The sequence below is a fragment of the Aegilops tauschii genome, chromosome 5 (genome assembly GCF_002575655.3).
Source record: "Aegilops tauschii subsp. strangulata cultivar AL8/78 chromosome 5, Aet v6.0, whole genome shotgun sequence".
NCBI classification, from domain to species: Eukaryota; Viridiplantae; Streptophyta; class Magnoliopsida; order Poales; family Poaceae; genus Aegilops; species Aegilops tauschii.
This window is the reverse complement of record NC_053039.3, coordinates 139,323,351-139,338,474: the sequence shown is the minus strand read 5'-3', so window position 1 is coordinate 139,338,474 and position 15,124 is coordinate 139,323,351. Positions and strand designations below refer to the sequence as shown.

Here is a 15,124-nt window from a genome sequence, read left to right as displayed (position 1 = left end):
CGCCTTTGTCGTCAACGCGGAGATTGCTCCCGGCGTGGGAGCCGAATAACACAGTTCCACAACAACTCACAATCAGAATAACATACAATAGACCATGTCTATACGTGTCACATGCATGTGCAATACATGATACTGTACTATATTTTAACCTATTTTCTTGCCATATTAGTATTTCAGTCCATTCAAACTGTACAACAACTATTTTGGGAGGAATACATCTGAGATTTGAGAGGACTATGTAATACAAATAAACTGCAATGATGATCAAACAAGCAATAGCATGCAAATTTGGATCATTATGTTTTAAGGAAAATGAGACCACAAACTTGAGTAGCCGTTCACCAGATTTGCCAAGCACACGAATGGCAATCAAAGAGTTTCTCACCAAAAAAAAAACGAATGGCAACCAAAGAGGACATGTGTTGTTTTATGTCTGATTGGGTCTATAATGTTAGGCAGCTCACAAAGTGACATCACTATCAACCAACGAATAAAAAATAGCATCACACTAACTTAAAATATGAGTTTATCTTAATCATCTTGCAAAAGGACAACTTTCATGACATGATTTAACCACACCACTTGCTTAATTTGCAAAGGGATCAAATCTCCTTTTCCTGCTTATCACAAAATGACAAGTTTGTCAAATAAGTTCTAGAAGTGGATATCCTGTAGCGATAGAAAAAAGCACAAATCTTTTCTCATGTGAACCGATAAGCAGTGCATTGGCACACATTTGAGCAAGAAATATTAAGTTCCTCAAGCTCATGCCATAGCGGGCATTGTTGAGTGTTCATTTGCCAATTAGATAGCTTCTTCGTCAAATACATGCTCTTTATGCTTTGTGTTTCTACAACTGAGTATTCCTCCTGTCTTGTAGGCAACAACAAGCTGTCAGCCTGTAGTGCCAACAGCTATGCACTATTAGAGACTAGTGAGCAGAACACAACTCTTATCTGAGAATCAAAAGTCAAACGGCACATACCTAAACTTTCATATCTTTGTGGATAAGCTTAAATTACATCAGTCACTGGAGAAAAATATATCGCAATTGAATACTTTTCTGGATGTCAACATCAAGGCAATTTTAATGCCTTTATCCTGTCCAAAGGTAAACAGGACTTATAAATTATCAGTTTGCTTCACGCCTAACAGGTACTTCGGCAGGAGTAACGAGGAACAGGACCATTAGCTGACCTATATTTGTGCTGGAGCTTAGCAAGTTCCATCTTACACAATGGACTACTGTCATCATGATAAAAAAAAACTCACTGACAGAGGATCACACATTAGGAACTTGAAGATGAACCTCCATTTTGTCCACTGCTCAAATCCAGTACTTCAAGCGATCGAAAAGGGGGCCTTTCTCCAAATTTCAACAGATGTGCAACTTCATAAACTGGGCGCAGTTCTAAAATGGATTGAGCATCTAGGTAGGAGTCACAGGCAAAACACCAAACTGACAGATCACTGAAAAGGGATACAACAATGCTGAGTAAAAGCAATCAAATAATGTGCAGATGCTGCAATAGGAAGTACTAAATTGTATTGCTTGATTGCTTCACAACAAGGATAGAAGAGGGAAAGGCAGAACATGACAGGATCTTCAGTAACTAAATGAAAATATGATAATACGGAAACAATAATTTTAGATTTATAGCAATATTTAGCTATCTTCGTGCTTCTGTATTTTATATATTATTCAAAGCAGGAGGTATTTCACTAATAATATGTGTAGCAAACTATGGTGTATTGACATTTCCTTTATATTCAGTCAACTAGCCAGGTTTCAACTTTGCCACCATTAAACTCAAGTTAGTTTAACTCAACAGCAAACAATCATATGAATAATTGATTGCTTAAAGGTACCACCAGAGAGAACTGCATTTCGCATGGACTCTCTTTTTGAGGCAGTGAGTTTACTGGTACGACTAGTAGTAAAGCTGTTAAACCAGTGTAGTGAAGTACTGGCAAATGCTGTAACTTCTGCAGTTCTTCTTACAGAACATATACACAGGAATAAACCATTCTTACAAAAGAAATGAAAGGATTAATAACCATACTTCAAGAGTATATTATGTTTGTTGGTGGCAAAGGCTATAATCATGCATATCTGATCTAGCACTTCGCATTGTACGATGATGTGAACTTAGGTAGCCATCAATAGATTCTTCATAGTTTTCAGGCTGGCAATTCGAATCTACGATTCATAAATTGACCGGGCACATGAATCCATAAGGTTCGTGAATCAGATAGTGCAATAGCTAAGATAGCCACAAGAAATCCTAATTTCACAAAACAACAACAAAAAGAAAGAGGTTCAGAAGCCAATTGGGCTAGCCCAGCTAGGAATACTCGCCGGAGTATTCATGCCACAATGCCTTTGCCCTAAGGCACCTAAGTCCCCTTAAACCCGTTGGCATATATACTTTTCAGCATCTCACCCCGTCTCTTCTGATCCGATGTTCTCTGCCTTGCCACCTCCACCCACATGCTTCTCGCTTTGTGCCTCTTCTGTGATGCTGTCCACTGTTGCATCTCCCCTCATGCAGCCCTTGAGCAGTGGAGTCCGGAGGATGGATAAAGGGCAAAGGTAGCACCACGGTGAGGCAGCAGGAGCAGTGGCAGGGTCAAGCGGTCGCCCAGTAAAGTGATATCATGCCAGCAGTTCAGGTTACTGAACCTTCAGCGGACTGAAGTGCACTTGCTGGACTCGTGCAGCAATTGGCGATCAGGCCTTGTGCCTTGTAACCTGGGAGACAAGTGGCCCAATGGGGTGTGTGCCAAGTGGCTTCTTAAGCGTGCTTTGTGACACTGCAAACGGTATTGAATGAGAAACACGTGAACTCTATTCCTTGCCTCCTGCTCATCTCATTCTCACCTGCTCTCCTCCCCCTCCCTACCCCTTCCCTGTGCGATCTTGACCCCCTCCAGATCGGGTCGTCACAACTTACACTCAGAGTCCATTTTTCTCCCCCACGCAATCCAACGCGCCATGCTAATACCCTCTTGACCGACCTTAACATCCATTGCATGAGGTGCGATTCATCTCGCTGAATCGCCAAAAATCCTCCACGGGATTAGGTTGATTTGAGAAAGCACTAGGGTGTTAAAAAATTTTAGCCTTGAAGGTACTTGGGCAGCGGGCATCTCCCTCTTGTTGCGAGAGGAACTGGAGTACATACGGCTTCATCCATAGCGCTGCAAGAAACAAGCTTACTCCTGCTCGAGGTGCTGATTTGGCATTCACACACAACAACCACCGCCTGCTTTCAAGGAATTCTCTAGCATATCAAACTGTGCCAAGCAGAATGTGGGACATTGGGGGAGATGGAGTTGAGAGTTTTGGTAGTGTGGGTATGATTGAAGGTGCAGATCTTTTCACTTGATGAACCAGCTTTGAAGGAGGAGATAATAGATTCTCTCACTTGAGTCTCTTTATCCGTCAAGCTTCAGCCATCAGCCCAGGAGCTTATTTAATTTATGTTTCTATATCATTTATGTAAGGCACTCTTGAATTGTTAGAATATGGCCATTTGAACTGTTTGCTATGTGGCCACCTGAGCCTTATAAGCTCCAATATCGTAGTGGACTATTTGATGTTGTTAACTTCTGATGTAGTCAATTTGTCATGGCCCGGTTCTTTGGTTTGTATTTGTAATATTGTGTCATGCTGGGAGTTTGAGAAATTTGAGATTGCCAAACTATAAGGCTGCTCAGGCTGGTCATAGTGGGGAGTAACTTATACTAGTGTCATGCATATGACACTAGTCTAAGTTACTACCTTCATAGTGCAAGGTAACATAGTATTAGTGTCATAGAGGACTTCATTTATTAGCTTGTAGACTCATCTTGTCTTGGAAACCGCTATGTTACAGTAACATATTATGTTACCACCTCTCATTAACTACATGCCACATAAGCAAAATTTTCTTGGAGTGCGCTATGTTACTAGCTAAGTTACTCCCACTATGACTAGCCTCATAGTGGTAGTAACGTAAGTAGTAACATACATGCCACATAGGCAAAAAATATGATGTGGCAAGTAATTAGTGAGGAGAGATGCAAATGGAGTAACATAATATGTTACCATCACATAGCAGTTCCCAATGTAAAATGAGTCTACAAAGTAATAAATAAAGCTCTCTATGTTATCACATCTATGACACTACCCACTATGGAGGTAGTAACATAGACTAGTAACATATGCATGTTACTAGTCTAAGTTACTCCCCATTATGACTAGCCTAATGCTATTGGGGGCTAGCATTGCAGATTGGGTAAGCAAACTTCTTTGCTGTTTGTTAAGTACCACTTCATATTATTATGATTTATGTCTCTAATAGACTGATACTAATACTAGACTAATGTTTGATATGTTTTGCAAGTTGAAATGACATGGATCCGGTCTGGATGATTCAATCAAGCACTTCAAATAGGAGACAACAAATGGGGCAGTATCTCTTTCTCATTTATTTTTTGTCTTTAACTCTATATTACTCCCTCCGTTTCTAAAGATAAGCCCTTTTAGAGATTTCAATGGACTACATACGGGTGTATCTCTATCTCTACTCTTATAAAAAACAGAGTTGGTGATGATGGTGTGCCTGCCATCCTGCAATATAGGCCGTCCGATTTATATCTGACGGATAGGAAGGAAACTATGGCAATTTTGCAAAAAGATATCCACACCCTCTCCACATTTGCAAATTAGGCCTTCTCTTGTTCATCCTTTTCTCCCACAACATAAAGTACTCATACAAATGCATCTTGATTTTCCGTGCAACGCATGGGCATCTTGCTAGTATAGACATATTTTAGAGTGTAGATTCACTCATTTTGCTCCGTATGTAGTCTATATTGGAATCACTAAAAGGTCTTATATTTAGGAACGGAGGGAGTACATGGCATATTTTTATATATACGTGCCGTGTCCCTGATGGGTGTTTCTCGAAAATGCCGTATCCCGACTCCCCGTATGTGTGTCGCCATGTCCGTGTCCCCGTATCCGTGCTTTTTAGGATGACTTCACATGATCCTAGGATGACTTCACATGATCCCTAAGAACCAATCTCTCTACAAAACCCATTGAGAGTACAAGGAAACTTATCTCTAATATACTGAATACATCTATAAAGCAATTAACCCAACTTAACAAGGACATTGATCTCTATTTTCCAATTAACACTGCTGGCTGATTGACATGAGTACTATAGTGAGCGCACAACAATACCGTTTCACATTGGCATAGGTGACCGTTAGATTTAGAACGTAGAACACGGCATACTTTGCTCTAACAAAAAGAACACGGCATACTGACTACTGGAACTGGAGAGCACTGATCATAAATGCAGCCAATGAAAATTATCTGCAGTCCAAGAGAAAGTTAAGCAAAAGGAAGCTGAACAATTTACCTGAAGCTCAGGGCAATACAATGGCCCGTTTCTTGATAATGGTACAGCATGTGTTTGTTGATAAAACGACTACACAGCACATCTTTGCAGATCAAGCATAACCAGTTTTCAGAAGGGTGATGACATCTGCATGGAAAAATGCTCATAAGAAAACACAAGACATGGACATATGAAGTACATAAAATCCAACAGTTATGTTTAGTCCTAAATTCGAGCATATTAGGTTCATTCAGATTCAATACAAGGATAGGGGGTATGCATTATCTTGTGCCATAGGCTAACTTAATTCATTGGAAAACTTAACACTGCTTTTGGTGTTTATAGGCAATTAACAACCAGTTGCTATAGCAACAAGCATGCAAGGAAGATACGCATAGACAATGTTTGGCAATCTATTAATTTTATGGTGCATCATGAAATCGTAAACAGCATTTTCAGGTGAAATGACACAGAAAACCATGCTTTGGTTATAGAAGTCATATAAGAAGTATCAATAGGGATGTGCTTTTTCATGTGTAATCCACATAAATCATTAGGTTGCAGAACAGAGTGAAGTGGAAGCCATGCTGTTAACCAGCTCACTAGATATTAGCCTGTTACTAACTTTCAACTAAGGAATGTACCCAATAGTATCTTCAAAACCCACAGATCCCAATCATCTAACTTTCCCATTGAGCAATCATTCTACCAAAGAAACTCATATTTTGGACCTACCGTAGAAAGGGGATAATCAAGCTCACTCTCCATGACGTTTTCCTGATAAAAGGATATCCTATTTTGCAAACCCAACAACTCTTTTTCTTTGGAAATATCACATCTTAAAGTCATATTTCCATTCTGTCACTTGGAAGTGATTTTGACTACTAAAAATATTGCGAATAAACAGAGGAATTGCATACCGGAATTGATGCAAGAATAAGAATAACAACAACATGAGCCATATGTTGATACAGTGAGAATAATGCGAAGGAGAAATCATGAAGTGAAGCTTCTAGTTAGTAATCTAAATAACCCTCATTCATAAATATGAAGGTAATTTTGTCACATCCTGAACTTGGTGATAAATGAACCACTTCCACATCTGGCACAAATGCCTGGAAATATATAAATCAAAGCATGTCCTCTATGGGCATGTGAAGCAGCACAAAGTTTGTGGAGGAGCAACTCCACCTTGCTGCTACAATGTGTACAGCACAAGTGTTGAAGGAACAGCTTCAACGTGCTGCGCTAGATATCGCTCTAGAGGCGAATGTAGGTTGATAGGGCAGCAAGAGTTCAATCCAGAACTCCTAGGGCACAAGATCTACTCCAAGATCTTAGATAAGAACAACAAGTTCTATTATAGGTAGGGGTACATAGTCTGCCTCCAAAGTAGAGGCGAGGACCTCTATTTATAGGGCTTTGGGAAGCCTTCACATACTTCCACTTATAGCTGGAATACTCAAAACATTATGTAAGTTTCACCATTCTACTCATAGCTACTCACAACTAAAGACTCTAGAAAACAGTAGGTAGGATAGAAAAGAAAAGGAAAGAAATACTACACTAGAGTGGAAGCATCTAGAAGTAGCCAAACAGATCTGGCATGTGTTTTCTTTCTTCTCATCTAGTGTTCCTCATCATTCTCCCCTGGTTGTTTGGAACTCGCCCTCGAGTTATCTTCATAGAGCGCTTCTTCTGGATGGTAGAGAGTCAAGTCCGCAACATTGAAAGTGTTGGAGATACCCATGTCACTTGGAAGATCTATCACATAAGCATTATCATTTATCTTCCTCATGATAGAGAAGGGCCCATACCTTCGCTGCCTAAGTTTCCCTTTAACACCTAAAGGCAGCCTCTCTTTTCGGAGGTAGACCATCACCTTATCACCGACTTGGAATGATTTTGGCCTCTTTTTGCAATCAGCAAGTTGTTTGTATTTCTGATTTTGTGCTTCCAAAGCGCCGCGAATCTCTTCAAATAACTCGGTGTAATTATCAGCAAAGGACAATGCTGATTTTGAGTTTCCCCTTGATGGCAGCTTCACCAGGTCCACCACATGTGTTGGAACTTTAGTGTAGACAATGGAAAAAGGGCTCCTTCATGTGGATCTATGCTTGGAGTTATTGTAGGAGAACTCTGCAAGAGATAAAGCCAAATCCCATTGCCCCTTTCTTTCTCCACAAATGCAACGGATCAGATTACCCAAAAACTTGTTCACCACTTCCGTTTGTCCATCTGTTTGTGGATGAGCAGTGCTAGAAAATTTCAATTCAGTGTTGAATTGCTTCCACAAAGTGAGCCAAAATGCAGCAAGAAACTTGCTATCACGGTCTGAGACAATGGACCTTGGAACTCCATGAAGTCTGACCACTTCTCGAAAGAATAGGTTTGCCACATGATGAGCATCCGTTGTCTTGCGGCATGGGATGAAATGAGCCATCTTAGAGAATCTATCCACGACCACAAATACAGCATCACTTCCTCGTCTTGTTCTTGGCAAGCCCAAGACGAAGTCCATAGAAATGTCCTCCCATGGAGCAACAGGAACAGGCAAAGGCATGTATAACCCTGTGTTCTGGACTTGGCCTTTGCAGGTCTGACATACGGGGCACCGTTGAACGAACTTTCCAGCATCTCTCTTTAGTTGTGGCCAAAAGTAGCGAGCTTCCAGGTTAGCGATAGTCTTGTCCCGTCCAACATGGCCACTAAGATCACTTGAATGGAGCTCTCTAACCAGCTTGTCACATAGAGAACTTCTTGGAATGCACAAACGATCATTTTTGAAGAGATATCCATCTTGCATCAAATAGTCATCACCTAATGGTTGGCCCCTTGCGTGCTTTACCCAAACATGGCCAAAGTCTTCGTCACCCTCATACAACTCCTTTATTTGACCCATGCCCGAAAGTTCAGCTTCAAAAGAAGTCAAGAGGCATGCACGACGACTCAAAGCATCGGCCACTCTGTTAGTTATTCCAGATTTATGCACGATGAGATAGTTAAACCTCTCAAGATATGCTGCCCATCTTGCTAGCATGCGGTCAACATGCTTTTGATTTCTAAAATGCTTCAAGGATTGATGGTCGCTATAAACAATGAACTCTTTAGGCAGCAAATAGACTTCCCAAGTTTTCGACGCTCTGAAAACGGCGTATAATTCTTGCTGATAGGTACTCCATTTCTGTCTAACTTCACTTAACTTCTCACTAAAGAAAGCAATGGGCTTCCTTTCTTGAGATAGGACAGCTCCAATGCCTACTCCACTTGCATCACACTCCAACTCAAAAGTCTTGTTGAAATTAGGTAGTACCAAGACAGGAGCTTGTGATAGCTTTTGTTTAATCTCATTGAAGCTAGCTTCAGCTGCTTTTGCCCATTTGAACTTTCCTTTCTTCAAACACTCGGTAATTGGTGCCATGATAGTGTTGAAATTATTAACAAATCGCCTATAGAAAGTTGCAAGGCCATGAAAGCTTCTTAGTCTTAGGAGTTGGCCATTCTCGGATTGCTTCAACCTTAGAATCATCAACACGAATGCCGTCACATGTTATGACGAATCCTAGGAAAAGAAGTTGTGTTTGCAGGAAAACACATTTCTTCAAGTTGACGTAGAGCTCATTTTCCCTTAGTACTTCTAGCACCTTCCGAATGTGATCAAAGTGTTCATCCTCATCCTTGCTATAGATCAAGATGTCATCGAAATAGACCACAACAAAGTGGGATAAGAAGGGTCTAAGGACTTGATTCATTAAGTGCATAAAGGTACTTGGTGCATTTGAGAGTCCAAATGGCATGACTAGCCATTCAAACAACCCTTCCTTTGTCTTGAAGGCGGTCTTCCATTCATCCCCAGGTCTTATACGGATTTGATGATATCCACTTCTTAAATCTAGCTTTGTGAACACTCTTGCTCCACTAAGCTGATCCAACATATCATCCAGACGGGGAATAGGGAATCTATACCTTACGGTGATCTTGTTAACGGCTCTACTGTCCGTACACATGCGCCAAGATCCATCTTTCTTTGGCGCGAGTAGGGCTGGCACAACACATGGGCTAATACTTTCTCGAATGTGCCCCTTTTGCAACAATTCCTCCACTTTCTGCTTCAATATACCATGCTCCTTTGGGCTCATTCGATAGTGTGGAAGATTAGGAAGACTTGCTCCCGGAATTAAGTCAATTCTATGTTGAATTCCTCTCATCGGTGGCAAGCCATGTGGCTCCCCAAGTATGTTCTGAAATTCTGCCAATAAACCACGTACCTTTGCTGGAATTTCAACAGTCAGGTGCTCTTCTCCCTTTACAACAAGTGCAGCACACAAATCTGCCTCCCTCAAGTCTTCCATAAACTCATGAGAGGTATGGGAGATAGTTAACATAGTTTCCCCCTCCTCCTTAGAGGTATTACCTTCGGGTTTGTTTGGTAAGATAATGATCCTTCTCTTGTTCCAAATGAAAGAGTAAGAATTTTCCTTGCCCTTGTGTGTAGTATCCACATCAAATTGCCAAGGCCTCCCAAGAAGAACATGGCTGGCATCCATGTCAACCACATCACACAACACATTTGAGCGATAATGCTTACCCAAAGAAAGTGGCAGGTTGCATTGTTTGGTGATCCTCATATTCACTCCTTTCTTGATCCATCCAATAGTGTAGGGATTTGGATGATCATGGGTTTCAAGCTTTAAATGGTCCACCAACTTCTGGGAGATAAGATTCTCGCAGCTGCAACTATCAATCACTAGTTTGCATACCTTGCCATTCACCGTGCATTTGCTCTCAAATATTTTCTTCCGTTGTGTGTCATCGAGTTGTGGTGTGGAACATAGGACACGCTGGATCACACATACCACCTCTTCACCTTCTTCTTGACAAACCTCTTGTCCGTCTACATCTTCAGATTCGTATTCTTCCTCATCGCTTTCACCATCATGGATAGTCGTGTTAACAAATTTCCTTAGTGGGCAGCCGCTGGATATGTGTCCCTCTTTATCACATTTATAGCACTTTGGGCCTTCATTTGCCTTACCCTTGCCTCTAGTTTGCTTCGGGATGGGCTGTTTTGTCTTTGGTGGAGTGGTCTTTTCTTCCACTCTATTAGGTTGGCTCCTAGATGAGCCTTCGGTATGAGGATATGGAGGATATGGAGCCTTAGTTGTCTTTCTCATCCTCACAAACCTCTCGGCCTTTAAGGCTAGAGCTTGTGCTTGATCAACGGACCAGATTTGTTGCATCATCAATCGATCTTGAATAGCATCATTGAGACCATTGATGTACCTTGCAACTTGTTGCTCTTCAGTTTCAGCAAGGTTGCACCTCGCTTGTAGCCTTAGAAACTCCTCCGTGTAATCTGAAACAGTCCTATTTCCTTGAGCACAATTTTGAAATTGGATAAATAGGATCTGGTCATAATCAGCGGGCAAAAATCTCCCTTTCAAGAGGCCTTTCATTTGTCGCCAAGTTCTAATATGAGGTTCTCCTCTGAGCCTGCGCTCCTCTTGAACGCGATGCCACCATGCACTGGCTCCTCCTTTCAGTTTGTATGCGACCAAAGGAACTCTACGATCTTCCGGAACCTCCATGACCTCAAAGAAAGTCTCCACTTCATATAACCAATCCAGGCACCCTTCAATGTCAACATTTTCATTAAAACTTGGGATCTCGGCTTTCACCTTGTATGTATCTCTTGCATATGTAGGGTTGGGTGCTCTCCGATATGCGTAGAGATTTGGCTCTTCAAGGGCATCATCATATTCTTCACCTTCAGAAGCCTCAACATAAATTGGCCTTCTTGAAGCACGTTGAACAACATGTTGTCGTGGCGGTCTTGCTCCAAGATTACCTCTCCTTCTTCCTTGATGAACATCTTCCTCTTCTTTAGATGAATCTCCTTCATTGGTAGCAGGGGGGACACCCTTTCTTATCATCTCAACCAGCTGGTCAAATCTCCTATTAAGATCTTCACGCAGCTCTTTGATTTGTTGTTCAGCAGCATCCATCCTCTTCTCCAATTGCTCCATTGCTTGCTGCAACTTACTCTCGAAGAGGACAGCAAGAACTAGTATGGGTCAACAAGGCTCTGATACCACCTGAAGCAGCACAAAGTTTGTGGAGGAGCAACTCCACCTTGCTGCTACAATGTGTACAGCACAAGTGTTGAAGGAACAGCTTCAACGTGCTGCGCTAGATATCGCTCTAGAGGCGAATGTAGGTTGATAGGGCAGCAAGAGTTCAATCCAGAACTCCTAGGGCACAAGATCTACTCCAAGATCTTAGATAAGAACAACAAGTTCTATTATAGGTAGGGGTACATAGTCTGCCTCCAAAGTAGAGGCGAGGACCTCTATTTATAGGGCTTTGGGAAGCCTTCACATACTTCTACTTATAGCTGGAATACTCTAGAAAACATTATGTAGTTTCACCATTCTACTCATAGCTACTCACAACTAGAAGACTCTAGAAAACAGTAGGTAGGATAGAAAAGAAAAGGAAAGAAATACTACACTAGAGTGGAAGCATCTAGAAGTAGCCAAACAGATCTGGCATGTGTTTTCTTTCTTCTAATCTAGTGTTCCTCATCAGCATGACTTGATTTCTTTAGCTAAACCAGTGACCTCATGTGACATCCATGGTCCACATTTAACCGAAAAGAGAATGATCTTTGAATTCTAATCTAACTAATCAGCAGTGCAACTACTCATTTCAAAATCATCTAGTTACTCAACCATTTCCTGAGACATACTACACACCCAGTACTAGAGCAGAGCATCGGAATGCTATGGGACAGAGGGTGATATTCTTGTCACCAAACCTTGGTGGCAACTCACACCCTTTGCACACTTTCGTTAACGAAAGCTGTGATGTCAACCATGCATATATATGACTTGCCAAGTTGCCATAACACTTTCGAGTGACAACTTAGTACCAATCAATCGCATTGTCATCAAGTATCAATCCCTTTTCCTTGTCAATTTAAGTTATCTAGTCATATTTCACCATAACTGAAGTCTGGGAACTAGGGATTCAGCCAAACAGTGCCACCTTGAACTAGAACTCAAGAGGCCAATAGTAATAGGGAGAAAAAAAAAACCTAGCCCAAGGGGAGAGCATCAAGCAGCAGATAAGAACCCTAACAATCCGCATGTCAGGCCCAGGATCGCGAGACACCAAACTCGAAAAGGATGGTGAGACAAACCTAGAGCACTGGGAATCAGGCGCGGGAACGCGCGCGAGTTCGTCGGCGCTGGCGGCGGGCATGGCAGGGAGGTGCGGGCAGCTGGTCCGCGCCTCAACCCACCCCGCCTCGGCTCCATAGAGTTCCAGGCTCAGATCTCCCTCATCGTCCACCTTGCGGTTGCTATCGTCGGCACCTTCCTCTCTCTCCTTCCCCTGCGACGACGAAACATTCGAGGACAAGTCAGTGGAGTGTAAGAAACAACACAGAGACGGTAGGTAGGGGCTGCGTCGTTCACACGGACAGGTCGGGATGAAGACGAGTGCTCTCCGGCTCCGGCGGTGGAAGACATCCTCGGCGAGTCGGAGTGGAGGAGGAGACGACGATTTTTTTTTCCCGACGAGTCTCACGGGCCACGGCGAGTCGTGCAGCTACAGCACATATATCTGAGGCCCAAATGCTCATGATTGGCTGGGCCCAACAAAAAGGCCCTTTAAGCCCGTATACGGGGCTAAGTGTCGGCCTGGGCCCAATCCAACCCGTGCCCTTGGCTTAGGGTTTACCGGCGTCTCCCTATATAAGCCTCTCCCGCTCGCACCGCCGCCAACTACCCTTTCATTCTCCCACGCGCATCCTAGCAACCGGCGGCGGCAGGCGGAAGGCGAACAAGAAGATGGGGCACTCCAACGTCTGGAACTCCCACCCCAAGAACTACGGGCCCGGCTCCCGCGTCTGGTAATACTCCTGCCACCGCCTCGATCCCCTCCATCTCCTTAAAATGCCTAGTTCGTTCCCGCGGCTAGATATCTCTTGCTAGACCAACTGTTCGGCTGGATCTGTCTCTTGGACGATGTAGTTGGCTACATATATTATTCGATCGTGGCGTGCTTCATATGGCGGTTAAAACCTTACTTGCTCACATGTCATATTTAACTGTGTTAGGTGTGGTCAGGTGGCATTGATAAAGGCTTTCCCATCTTCATATGATGTGTATTTTGTTGATGTCGTTGGCAACTTGTATCATCTGATTCTGGCGTGCTTCATATGGCGATTAAACTCTTCTTTGCTTAACTTAGTTAGATGTCGTTAGGTACTGATTAATTGGTCGAAAGGTTACGGGTTTTGGTGTTAGTATGTTGCTCAAACCATTCAGAGCTTGCTGTGATGTGCAAGTGGCTTCACAATCGACTAGAACTAGGAAAATATTGCTAGAATTGCCTCAAAGTTTAATTTCCGGTGTTGTGCGGTAACAAACTGAAATAGCGTGTGGTGCTGGCTTGTCTGGCGTACCATTCGATCACTGATGTTATTGTGATTAACAAGTATGCTTACGAGTGATTGTACTGACCCCAAGTTTGTTATTTTTGGTAGCCGGGTCTGTGGGAACTCCCATGGACTGATCAGGAAGTATGGGCTGATGTGCTGCAGGCAGTGTTTCCGCAGCAACGCCAAGGACATTGGCTTCATCAAGGTATACAACAAGAACATTATTGTTGCACCAGAAACAATCTGAAATTATATTATTATTTTGTCAGTCATGATTCCCTTACTATTTATATGTAGTCCTTAAGTAAACAGCTTCAAATGTCAGATATGACTTAATACATTAGATTTGTGATTCCTTATTGCCTTCTAGTGTTTGATGATACCTATTCCTAGACTACATCCAAATGAGATAAATGATTGGTTAACAAATTGATGTGCTCCATTGTTCTCTATGGTTGACTCATTTACTTTGCAGCTTCTGTATTGAGATGTGCTTTGCTGGCATTTCATTACATTAAAGATGTAGTTATGAGTCTGACAATTCACTAGTGGTATGCTGTTATTGTGGCCTGGCAATTTCTGAAATTGGTTAATATGATTCAGATAACATAATAGCCAAGCTTTGATACAGTTGTCTTGATGTTCTTATGCAGCGTTGTTTCTTTGCATCTAGCCTTCCTATTCTAGAATAAAACATGTATATCAAAATTTGTAGTTAGACATATCGTTTGTGCAGAACTATTGTTCTAATTATTGGATTATTTTCTTTTGTTGCAGTACCGTTAATTCACCTGGTCCTGCTACCCTGAAGTGATGCTGATCAGGGTTGAAGGAATGGAGCACTTAATAGAAGGCTTAATTACAATTCCAGTAATGTTTGCTCTGTACTCCGAGAGTGGCTTTATGTTTTGATGGATACTGAATGATGTAATTGTTGAACATGAGTTAATTACCCATGGAGAAGTCTTTATCATTCTGTTGACTGTGTTTGTCCCCTCTCATTGCCATTGGTAGTTATAAGTAACTTGTTTTTTTATTAGAACGTATTGGGTCAATGGCTGTAACAGACCAGCAACCCAGCAAATATGCTTATTTCATTTCTATCTGTTGTTGCATAAAGTGGCCTTTAAAACGCTTATGGAAGACGCTCTATAAAAATTATGGAAGCACATGAAGGACTGAATCGATGCACCGTACAACCGTGAAGTACCATAGGTAAAATTATGGAAGCACATGAAGGACTGAATCGATGAACCGTACAACCGTGAAGTACCGTAGGTATCTA

The 15,124-nt window shown here is 42.1% G+C and overlaps 2 protein-coding genes across 4 annotated transcripts; one reads left to right on the top strand and one right to left on the bottom strand.

The window, feature by feature from the left end:
* Positions 1-969: 969 nt before the first annotated feature.
* On the bottom strand, positions 970-13,038 carry LOC109753757 (uncharacterized). 3 transcript variants are annotated; one of them, XR_006663806.2, is made up of 5 exons: positions 12,872-12,987; positions 12,595-12,788; positions 5,415-5,540; positions 1,198-1,470; positions 1,032-1,101 (listed from the first exon to the last, which is right to left on the bottom strand). XR_006663806.2 is itself a non-coding variant. In XM_040389100.3 (4 exons), exons 1-4 carry the CDS (start codon positions 12,923-12,925, stop codon positions 1,290-1,292), a joined length of 549 nt encoding a protein of 182 aa, XP_040245034.1. In that variant the 5' UTR covers positions 12,926-13,038; the 3' UTR covers positions 970-1,289. The 3 variants fall into 3 exon arrangements, 2 of the variants coding, with proteins under 2 accessions (XP_040245034.1, XP_040245032.1); XM_040389100.3 differs by having other exon boundaries at positions 970-1,470; positions 12,878-13,038; XM_040389098.3 differs by having other exon boundaries at positions 970-1,470.
* A 110-nt stretch (positions 13,039-13,148) lies between these two features.
* LOC109753776 (small ribosomal subunit protein uS14) lies at positions 13,149-14,815 on the top strand. Its single transcript, XM_020312702.4, has 3 exons — positions 13,149-13,308; positions 13,945-14,044; positions 14,617-14,815. Exons 1-3 carry the CDS (start codon positions 13,247-13,249, stop codon positions 14,623-14,625), a joined length of 171 nt encoding a protein of 56 aa, XP_020168291.1. The 5' UTR covers positions 13,149-13,246; the 3' UTR covers positions 14,626-14,815.
* Positions 14,816-15,124: the final 309 nt, after the last annotated feature.

Bases quoted from the DNA above. Each gene is read 5' to 3' on its own strand.
- LOC109753757 (XM_040389098.3), bottom strand. From the start codon at position 12,925: ATGTCTTCCACCGCCGGAGCCGGAGAGCACTCGTCTTCATCCCGACCT. The intron at 12,789-12,871 runs GTGAACGACGCA...TCGTCGTCGCAG, and splicing joins CTTCATCCCGACCTGTCCGT to GGGAAGGAGAGAGAGGAAGG. The intron at 1,471-5,414 runs GTAAATTGTTCA...ATCCCTTTTCAG, and splicing joins TGTATTGCCCTGAGCTTCAG to TGATCTGTCAGTTTGGTGTT.
- LOC109753776 (XM_020312702.4), top strand. From the start codon at position 13,247: ATGGGGCACTCCAACGTCTGGAACTCCCACCCCAAGAACTACGGGCCC. The intron at 13,309-13,944 runs GTAATACTCCTG...TATTTTTGGTAG, and splicing joins GGGCCCGGCTCCCGCGTCTG to CCGGGTCTGTGGGAACTCCC.